At 44.2% G+C, this 11,029-nt stretch overlaps 2 protein-coding genes and 2 pseudogenes across 12 annotated transcripts in view; 3 read left to right on the top strand and 1 right to left on the bottom strand.

Annotated features, from left to right (window-relative positions):
* Window positions 1-11,029, top strand: part of LOC149355189 (uncharacterized) — a 173,380-nt gene that overhangs the window by 30,858 nt on the left and 131,493 nt on the right. The gene's annotated exons all lie outside the window — the stretch shown is intronic.
* The window catches only part of LOC149355191 (uncharacterized), a 149,432-nt gene that overhangs the window by 115,111 nt on the left and 23,292 nt on the right, over window positions 1-11,029 (bottom strand). For all 10 annotated transcript variants that reach the window (XR_016291478.1, XR_016291479.1, XR_016291480.1 and 7 more), the window contains exons 13-16: window positions 6,216-6,272; window positions 6,095-6,157; window positions 880-936; window positions 759-821 (exon numbers count right to left, since the gene is read on the bottom strand). Coding sequence is in view for 7 of the 10 variants with exons in the window: in XM_089583688.1 (XP_089439814.1) it covers window positions 759-821; window positions 880-936; window positions 6,095-6,157; window positions 6,216-6,272 (240 nt within the window). In the remaining 3 variants the exon portion in view is untranslated. The remainder of the gene's footprint in view (window positions 1-758; window positions 822-879; window positions 937-6,094; window positions 6,158-6,215; window positions 6,273-11,029) is intronic.
* LOC149355197 (uncharacterized) lies at window positions 3,762-5,154 on the top strand (annotated as a pseudogene).
* LOC149355196 (uncharacterized) lies at window positions 9,099-10,491 on the top strand (annotated as a pseudogene).

Genomic DNA, 11,029 nt, shown 5'->3' with positions numbered 1-11,029 from the left:
TCTAACGGGTGGTGTCAAAGGAGGGTAATATATTTTGTTCTTTTGAGGTGCGCAGAAACACATTTTTATTATTTTTCGTATAAAGGACTGTCCTTTGCAATTAGTGTGCAAAGTTTTACGGTCATACTGTGTTTTGTTTCTGAGAAAAGGTACATTTAATTTTACACTGCAGCCTATATTTGGTCCTCAAGTACAAAGAAACTAAAAAAGCCTTTTATTTACTGCTGTCTCACGACATCTCGAAAAGCTGTCTGGAGAAGCATTGACGCGATTAATAGCCTGTAATAAACAAAAATAGATGACGAATCATCTCCTTTGACTTGCAGTGTGCAACATTGTCTGCAAGCACACCTGCATCTCGTATCTGCTCTACATCCTAATATCGAGTTGACTAATGAAAATGATAATCAGTTTAGGTTTAAGCCTGTAGCACTTCAAGAAAAGTCTGCATAGTCATCTGTGCTTCGTCAGGAAAAGTTGAGCCAGTGGAGGCAATTTCCATGCATGAGGCGAACTGTCAAGGAATGCAACAGTGAGTAAAAGTGCAGACTTTGGGCTGCCTTCATACAAAAGCTGGCAACTTAATTGGTTCAAGTTTTGTACAACCAGAGCAAAGTCGGTATTTGATACGTTTCGCTGAATCTTGTGCAAACACCAGTCTTGTTGACAGGTAACATAACGAGTTTAGAAAACATCGCTGGATGTGAACTGGTTTACAAATAACGCTGCACAATCCATAGTATTTAATAAATTCTTACTATTATTTCCGGAACAGCGCGGTGCGACGGTCCCGGCTCATCATATTGCATGTTTGTTTGTTTCTGCAACGAAAATGCATTTCAGCTCTGGCGCACAAAATGTTACGTTTCTTGTACTTACCTTGTATATCGTAGGTGGCGATAGGCTTTCGTCACACATTGGAGGCGCCCGTGACCACTGATGACCAAAAAAAGCATAGGAACATAATTTTCGACCGCTGCTAGGAATGTACATTCGCATTCACACTGCATGCACAAGTTACCTTCTGCAAGGGAAGCAAGCCCCAACAACGAACCTGTGACTAGAGTATGCACTTTGTCACGTCTTCAATACGTTCCAATTCCACATCATGTAAAGTGCAGCCCAGTTTTACGTTTCCTCCATCAATCCCAAGCTCTAATCCAAAGCGACTTAACTGTCTCCGAGAGCAGTAAGACAGCAATGGCTCATTACAAATGCGGCCGAGATTTCACTGTCTCTTTGAACACATTGCTAGATGTTTCTACTCCTTATTACAAAATAATGTTGAGTATGAAATGCCCTGTGTAGAAGAAATAAAACGCGATTACCCACGTTTTGCTCATTTCTGAGTTTCAGCAACAAAGAACCACGACAGCGCGCACTGCAGGAGAACGTGAGCTACCTCCCGAGTTAACACTAACAGCCCAGGCAGTGGTATACCGGAAGTGACAAATCGCGTGAACCCTCCTGGTTCAAGAGCAACTTCATAAATTCGTGTTATCAATATATACTGCGTACAGTGGACTAGAAGGTATCTTCAATGATCTCCAGTGGATGTTTCTAGTTTACTATAATACTGCGCTAGAATATTGTAATTTTCCGCTGCAATTCATTTTGTTTCTTTCGTTTTCACTACTGGTAACATATAATCTGTTATTGAAATTGTGTTACGGTGGCGTTCTTTGGTTGTTTTTATTTTAGCGCCAAAAATGCATTATAGAGAATCCAAGATCAAGTTTGGGAGCGCGACGCCAGCGCCGCAGCGGTCAGCTATGGAAGGTCGGGTTGCCGCGGGAGCAGACGCTCTGCTAGCTTTGTGTGCGTGCACGACGGAAGAGTTGCGCGAGGTGGAATCTTTACACTGACACATGCGGTCTAGGGGAAGCGAGAAGGATGTAGTACGAAGGCCGTAGTGCAAAAACCAAACCATATGTATACCTTGATAGCCAAAGCCACAACCAAACTCTCGACGCGCGTTAGCGCACACAGCATAATTTGGAGAGAGAGACAGAGGATGAGCTTTACTGAGAAACAAATGTCTTGCGAGTTGGTTGGTGATCAGATGGGTGGGGTTCTCACTGCACAACTCCAGTGGACCGAGCTGCTTCACGAACCTGGCCTATGAGCTTGAGTGGATCTACCAAGCATATGCTAGTCATTTGATCTTCCCACTGCTCGTAAGACATACGCATCATTTTTAAAGGCTCAGGCTTGTTCTGCACACCCCCACGAAGGAAAATATCCTGAAAGTGTATCCAGCTGAAGCTGGCTGACAGCTTTGTGAATGCATGCTTGGAACAACAGAGGATATCAGCGCTGCTGATTGGAACTACTAAAAGCAGCACGACATTTTGTAGAATATGAACTGCTAGAGTTAAGGGTTCGAATTAACAATAACTGATGGGCACGTTGGTCTGACATGATTTCTTGTGAAATGGAAATTTCTTGTGATACAGCACTGTGTATCGTCCTTTCTTGTCCTCTGGCTTTGTGCCGTTGTGCTGTTTCAGAAGAAATCAGGTTCGAATTAGTCAAGCTCCGTTGATGTGCTGAGAAAAAAAAAAAGCACTGCGCTGATCCTCTTTCAAATGGGATGGCATTTATGGTTCCAACACGAGGCCGATTGCTGCAAAACTTATATGCGTGTGCAGAGTGCACTGCACTTCTAGCAGAGAGGAATTAGTTTTCAGCGTCATTTCTTTGCGCACGCTTGAATGATCGATACCACGACGTTTTACTGTGAACTGGCCAACAACAAAAAATCAGTTAACATTCATTGCCATGACTTGTTGATATCGCGTGGATGTCTTGGAGTGGTTATTCCATCCATCGCCGTGACTCAGTGGCTTTGGCTTTCGGCTGCTGATCCCAGGGTTGCGAGACTGAATCCTGATCACGGCAGCCGCATTACGATGGAGGCAAATTGCAAAAACGTCCATGTGCTGTCCGATGTCAGTGCGTGTTAAAGAACTCCAGGCGGTCTAAATTAATCTGGAATAATCCACACGGCATCTCTCGTCGCCGTTATGTTTCTCACCGAGACGCTCAACCCGATGTGCAGTTACCAGGAAGCGGTTATTGCGTAAGGGATCATACAAGTTCGTATTAACCTATTTTATTCTGGGCGCACGGGTGCCACCACTGAATTTAACCATTGACCCATTGACGTTGATTGTCGAGTCCGCCATTTAAATGGCTGACTCGGCGGTTTGTTTACACGTCGTTTTTTATCATTTGTTTTGTATGTATTTACATTTTTGTAATATATATGGCTAACTCGGTTAAATCAATCTAATGTCTGCCATTTTCACGATTTGTAATTCCAAACTTTCCTACTAGGTGTGCTCTTGGACTGCGTTGAAACGAAGTCGTTGGTTTTTGTTACGAGATCTGCGCATGTGCTTTCTGAACGTTGTTTGGCATTTTGCCCACTTCATCTACCTTGGTTTGGCCGCGTATTGTGCTTGATTGTGGCAAGAACAGCTTCAAAGCAAACGAGGAAGAGAAAGTTTCGAGGCAATCAGTTGACAAGAAAAGACGCGAACGAGGAGCCAGTGTGTCGAAGGCCTAGTTTCTCGAAAATAGGTGAGTGCGCCATGTGACACTGTTAAGGTGGAAGCAGCTACCTCTTCAGTATTTTGCTTTCTTGGTATTGAGATCCTCCGCGACTTTCGTCAGAATTCTGCGTTGTGCAAGACTGCAGGGAAGATGAGCTCAACCTAACAGGACACACTGGCGGGAGAAGTGCACTGGCGTGCACTATGAATGTTTGTTGCAATGCATGTAGCGAGACAAGCTCATTCCAAACATCTAAGCGATCCCAAAAAGGCATGTTTGAAGTAAACGAACGGTTTGTTTATGCGCTACAAACGTGTGCGAAAGGACTGCTGGCTGGCCATCTGATATGCGGTGTTATGAACATGCCTCCGCTGCCTGCGAAATTTGCGTTGTACACTTCGCGCTTACTTCGTGCAACAGAGGCCGTGGCTTCACAAAGCATCACCTGGGCTGTTGACGAGGTGAAGGCTGACACGCCTGGGAGTAACGAACCGGAGGAAATTGCGGCTACTGTGGATGGAACGTGGATGAAGAGAGGGCATTCATCCCTGAATGGCGTCGTCACACTTATATCAGAGGACAGCGGCAAGGTGCTAGAATGCGAAGTGGAGACTAAGTTCTGCCATCTGTGCTCAAGGAATTTCCAATCTGACTGCAGCCAAGAAAAGTGCACAGAAACGCATATTGGATCATCTGAAGGTATGGGGGCTGCGGGTGCTGTGAAGATTTTTGCGCTGTCTGTTCAAGAGCATGGCGCTATGTACACCAAATATATCGGTGACGGGGACAGCCACGCATACTTTGTTGTCAAAGAATCAAAACTTAACAGCAAAGATACTTAAAAGCACGAGTGTGTTGGCCATGTACATAGCGCATGGAGACCAGGTTTAGAAACCTCAATACTACCCTGTGGGGTAAGAAGCTGTCTGATGGATGCAAGAGGTCGTCTCACAGAAAAGGACATTGACTGCTGCAATTTTATTATGGCAAGGTCATACGTGAGAACACCGATAGCTTCGAGAATATGTGAAACGCTATGTGGGCAATTTATTTTTATAAGTTGTCTACTGATGAAAAGCCAAATCATGAACTGTGCCCCAAGGGAGCATCATCATGGTGTGGATACAGCCGTGCCCTCAGTGAAGGAAATCCTGTGGAATATTGCTATAAAAGCAGCTTGCCAACAGCTTTTCTGGAAGCTGTTAAGCCGGTGTTCCAAGCTTTGTCGTTGACAGGCCTTCTAAGCAAGTGCCTGCACGGCAGGACACAGAACAGCAGTGACTCCTTGAATTAGCTGACCTGGAGCCACTCTCCGAAATGAACATTGGTTTAGAGTGACACATTGAAACTGGCCATTTGTGATGGTGTAGCGTACTGTTATGATGGGGATTGACGTCTTGAAAACACTTGGCACCACGCCAGGTGTATTCTGCATAGTCGGCCTGCACCGGCTTGACAAGAAACGCGTTGCAAGGGCAGATTGGAAGTTCACCAGAAAGCAAGGATAGGCGTAAAAAAAAAATAAACATGAAGAAAGGCTTTGGGGAAGATACTAAAATAGCCAGAAAGTGCGGGTATTCTTGTGGTGTATTTTGATCTGTTGTATTCTGTGTGCAAACATAAGAGTGCGTTTTTCCCAAAATCACTTTTTTGGAATTTTTTGGAACTTTGATGTGCCTTTTCTCGAACCTATGAGACCGATTATGCTGAAATGTTCTCAACTTCTACTAAAATCCGTTGGAAATTATTCCGGAAAAAAAAAAATCCATTCGGAAGTCTCTAACGGGTGGTGTCAAAGGAGGGTAATATATTTTGTTCTTTTGAGGTGCGCAGAAACACATTTTTATTATTTTTCGTATAAAGGACTGTCCTTTGCAATTAGTGTGCAAAGTTTTACGGTCATACTGTGTTTTGTTTCTGAGAAAAGGTACATTTAATTTTACACTGCAGCCTATATTTGGTCCTCAAGTACAAAGAAACTAAAAAAGCCTTTTATTTACTGCTGTCTCACGACATCTCGAAAAGCTGTCTGGAGAAGCATTGACGCGATTAATAGCCTGTAATAAACAAAAATAGATGACGAATCATCTCCTTTGACTTGCAGTGTGCAACATTGTCTGCAAGCACACCTGCATCTCGTATCTGCTCTACATCCTAATATCGAGTTGACTAATGAAAATGATAATCAGTTTAGGTTTAAGCCTGTAGCACTTCAAGAAAAGTCTGCATAGTCATCTGTGCTTCGTCAGGAAAAGTTGAGCCAGTGGAGGCAATTTCCATGCATGAGGCGAACTGTCAAGGAATGCAACAGTGAGTAAAAGTGCAGACTTTGGGCTGCCTTCATACAAAAGCTGGCAACTTAATTGGTTCAAGTTTTGTACAACCAGAGCAAAGTCGGTATTTGATACGTTTCGCTGAATCTTGTGCAAACACCAGTCTTGTTGACAGGTAACATAACGAGTTTAGAAAACATCGCTGGATGTGAACTGGTTTACAAATAACGCTGCACAATCCATAGTATTTAATAAATTCTTACTATTATTTCCGGAACAGCGCGGTGCGACGGTCCCGGCTCATCATATTGCATGTTTGTTTGTTTCTGCAACGAAAATGCATTTCAGCTCTGGCGCACAAAATGTTACGTTTCTTGTACTTACCTTGTATATCGTAGGTGGCGATAGGCTTTCGTCACACATTGGAGGCGCCCGTGACCACTGATGACCAAAAAAAGCATAGGAACATAATTTTCGACCGCTGCTAGGAATGTACATTCGCATTCACACTGCATGCACAAGTTACCTTCTGCAAGGGAAGCAAGCCCCAACAACGAACCTGTGACTAGAGTATGCACTTTGTCACGTCTTCAATACGTTCCAATTCCACATCATGTAAAGTGCAGCCCAGTTTTACGTTTCCTCCATCAATCCCAAGCTCTAATCCAAAGCGACTTAACTGTCTCCGAGAGCAGTAAGACAGCAATGGCTCATTACAAATGCGGCCGAGTTTTCACTGTCTCTTTGAACACATTGCTAGATGTTTCTACTCCTTATTACAAAATAATGTTGAGTATGAAATGCCCTGTGTAGAAGAAATAAAACGCGATTACCCACGTTTTGCTCATTTCTGAGTTTCAGCAACAAAGAACCACGACAGCGCGCACTGCAGGAGAACGTGAGCTACCTCCCGAGTTAACACTAACAGCCCAGGCAGTGGTATACCGGAAGTGACAAATCGCGTGAACCCTCCTGGTTCAAGAGCAACTTCATAAATTCGTGTTATCAATATATACTGCGTACAGTGGACTAGAAGGTATCTTCAATGATCTCCAGTGGATGTTTCTAGTTTACTATAATACTGCGCTAGAATATTGTAATTTTCCGCTGCAATTCATTTTGTTTCTTTCGTTTTCACTACTGGTAACATATAATCTGTTATTGAAATTGTGTTACGGTGGCGTTCTTTGGTTGTTTTTATTTTAGCGCCAAAAATGCATTATAGAGAATCCAAGATCAAGTTTGGGAGCGCGACGCCAGCGCCGCAGCGGTCAGCTATGGAAGGTCGGGTTGCCGCGGGAGCAGACGCTCTGCTAGCTTTGTGTGCGTGCACGACGGAAGAGTTGCGCGAGGTGGAATCTTTACACTGACACATGCGGTCTAGGGGAAGCGAGAAGGATGTAGTACGAAGGCCGTAGTGCAAAAACCAAACCATATGTATACCTTGATAGCCAAAGCCACAACCAAACTCTCGACGCGCGTTAGCGCACACAGCATAATTTGGAGAGAGAGACAGAGGATGAGCTTTACTGAGAAACAAATGTCTTGCGAGTTGGTTGGTGATCAGATGGGTGGGGTTCTCACTGCACAACTCCAGTGGACCGAGCTGCTTCACGAACCTGGCCTATGAGCTTGAGTGGATCTACCAAGCATATGCTAGTCATTTGATCTTCCCACTGCTCGTAAGACATACGCATCATTTTTAAAGGCTCAGGCTTGTTCTGCACACCCCCACGAAGGAAAATATCCTGAAAGTGTATCCAGCTGAAGCTGGCTGACAGCTTTGTGAATGCATGCTTGGAACAACAGAGGATATCAGCGCTGCTGATTGGAACTACTAAAAGCAGCACGACATTTTGTAGAATATGAACTGCTAGAGTTAAGGGTTCGAATTAACAATAACTGATGGGCACGTTGGTCTGACATGATTTCTTGTGAAATGGAAATTTCTTGTGATACAGCACTGTGTATCGTCCTTTCTTGTCCTCTGGCTTTGTGCCGTTGTGCTGTTTCAGAAGAAATCAGGTTCGAATTAGTCAAGCTCCGTTGATGTGCTGAGAAAAAAAAAAGCACTGCGCTGATCCTCTTTCAAATGGGATGGCATTTATGGTTCCAACACGAGGCCGATTGCTGCAAAACTTATATGCGTGTGCAGAGTGCACTGCACTTCTAGCAGAGAGGAATTAGTTTTCAGCGTCATTTCTTTGCGCACGCTTGAATGATCGATACCACGACATTTTACTGTGAACTGGCCAACAACAAAAAATCAGTTAACATTCATTGCCATGACTTGTTGATATCGCGTGGATGTCTTGGAGTGGTTATTCCATCCATCGCCGTGACTCAGTGGCTTTGGCTTTCGGCTGCTGATCCCAGGGTTGCGAGACTGAATCCTGATCACGGCAGCCGCATTACGATGGAGGCAAATTGCAAAAACGTCCATGTGCTGTCCGATGTCAGTGCGTGTTAAAGAACTCCAGGCGGTCTAAATTAATCTGGAATAATCCACACGGCATCTCTCGTCGCCGTTATGTTTCTCACCGAGACGCTCAACCCGATGTGCAGTTACCAGGAAGCGGTTATTGCGTAAGGGATCATACAAGTTCGTATTAACCTATTTTATTCTGGGCGCACGGGTGCCACCACTGAATTTAACCATTGACCCATTGACGTTGATTGTCGAGTCCGCCATTTAAATGGCTGACTCGGCGGTTTGTTTACACGTCGTTTTTTATCATTTGTTTTGTATGTATTTACATTTTTGTAATATATATGGCTAACTCGGTTAAATCAATCTAATGTCTGCCATTTTCACGATTTGTAATTCCAAACTTTCCTACTAGGTGTGCTCTTGGACTGCGTTGAAACGAAGTCGTTGGTTTTTGTTGTGAGATCTGCGCATGTGCTTTCTGAACGTTGTTTGGCATTTTGCCCACTTCATCTACCTTGGTTTGGCCGCGTATTGTGCTTGATTGTGGCAAGAACAGCTTCAAAGCGAACGAGGAAGAGAAAGTTTCGAGGCAATCAGTTGACAAGAAAAGACGCGAACGAGGAGCCAGTGTGTCGAAGGCCTAGTTTCTCGAAAATAGGTGAGAGTGCGCCATGTGACACTGTTAAGGTGGAAGCAGCTACCTCTTCAGTATTTTGCTTTCTTGGTATTGAGATCCTCCGCGACTTTCGTCAGAATTCTGCGTTGTGCAAGACTGCAGGGAAGATGAGCTCAACCTAACAGGACACACTGGCGGGAGAAGTGCACTGGCGTGCACTATGAATGTTTGTTGCAATGCATGTAGCGAGACAAGCTCATTCCAAACATCTAAGCGATCCCAAAAAGGCATGTTTGAAGTAAACGAACGGTTTGTTTATGCGCTACAAACGTGTGCGAAAGGACTGCTGGCTGGCCATCTGATATGCGGTGTTATGAACATGCCTCCGCTGCCTGCGAAATTTGCGTTGTACACTTCGCGCTTACTTCGTGCAACAGAGGCCGTGGCTTCACAAAGCATCACCTGGGCTGTTGACGAGGTGAAGGCTGACACGCCTGGGAGTAACGAACCGGAGGAAATTGCGGCTACTGTGGATGGAACGTGGATGAAGAGAGGGCATTCATCCCTGAATGGCGTCGTCACACTTATATCAGAGGACAGCGGCAAGGTGCTAGAATGCGAAGTGGAGACTAAGTTCTGCCATCTGTGCTCAAGGAATTTCCAATCTGACTGCAGCCAAGAAAAGTGCACAGAAACGCATATTGGATCATCTGAAGGTATGGGGGCTGCGGGTGCTGTGAAGATTTTTGCGCTGTCTGTTCAAGAGCATGGCGCTATGTACACCAAATATATCGGTGACGGGGACAGCCACGCATACTTTGTTGTCAAAGAATCAAAACTTAACAGCAAAGATACTTAAAAGCACGAGTGTGTTGGCCATGTACATAGCGCATGGAGACCAGGTTTAGAAACCTCAATACTACCCTGTGGGGTAAGAAGCTGTCTGATGGATGCAAGAGGTCGTCTCACAGAAAAGGACATTGACTGCTGCAATTTTATTATGGCAAGGTCATACGTGAGAACACCGATAGCTTCGAGAATATGTGAAACGCTATGTGGGCAATTTATTTTTATAAGTTGTCTACTGATGAAAAGCCAAATCATGAACTGTGCCCCAAGGGAGCATCATCATGGTGTGGATACAGCCGTGCCCTCAGTGAAGGAAATCCTGTGGAATATTGCTATAAAAGCAGCTTGCCAACAGCTTTTCTGGAAGCTGTTAAGCCGGTGTTCCAAGCTTTGTCGTTGACAGGCCTTCTAAGCAAGTGCCTGCACGGCAGGACACAGAACAGCAGTGACTCCTTGAATTAGCTGACCTGGAGCCACTCTCCGAAATGAACATTGGTTTAGAGTGACACATTGAAACTGGCCATTTGTGATGGTGTAGCGTACTGTTATGATGGGGATTGACGTCTTGAAAACACTTGGCACCACGCCAGGTGTATTCTGCATAGTCGGCCTGCACCGGCTTGACAAGAAACGCGTTGCAAGGGCAGATTGGAAGTTCACCAGAAAGCAAGGATAGGCGTAAAAAAAAAATAAACATGAAGAAAGGCTTTGGGGAAGATACTAAAATAGCCAGAAAGTGCGGGTATTCTTGTGGTGTATTTTGATCTGTTGTATTCTGTGTGCAAACATAAGAGTGCGTTTTTCCCAAAATCACTTTTTTGGAATTTTTTGGAACTTTGATGTGCCTTTTCTCGAACCTATGAGACCGATTATGCTGAAATGTTCTCAACTTCTACTAAAATCCGTTGGAAATTATTCCGGAAAAAAAAAAATCCATTCGGAAGTCTCTAACGGGTGGTGTCAAAGGAGGGTAATATATTTTGTTCTTTTGAGGTGCGCAGAAACACATTTTTATTATTTTTCGTATAAAGGACTGTCCTTTGCAATTAGTGTGCAAAGTTTTACGGTCATACTGTGTTTTGTTTCTGAGAAAAGGTACATTTAATTTTACACTGCAGCCTATATTTGGTCCTCAAGTACAAAGAAACTAAAAAAGCCTTTTATTTACTGCTGTCTCACGACATCTCGAAAAGCTGTCTGGAGAAGCATTGACGCGATTAATAGCCTGTAATAAACAAAAATAGATGACGAATCATCTCCTTTGACTTGCAGTGTGCAACATTGTCTGCAAGCACACCTGCA

This window comes from Amblyomma mixtum, chromosome 3 (assembly GCF_055824585.1).
Source record: "Amblyomma mixtum isolate Tamu chromosome 3, ASM5582458v1, whole genome shotgun sequence".
In the NCBI taxonomy this organism is placed as follows: Eukaryota; Metazoa; Arthropoda; class Arachnida; order Ixodida; family Ixodidae; genus Amblyomma; species Amblyomma mixtum.
This window is presented reverse-complemented; position numbering and strand designations above follow the sequence as displayed.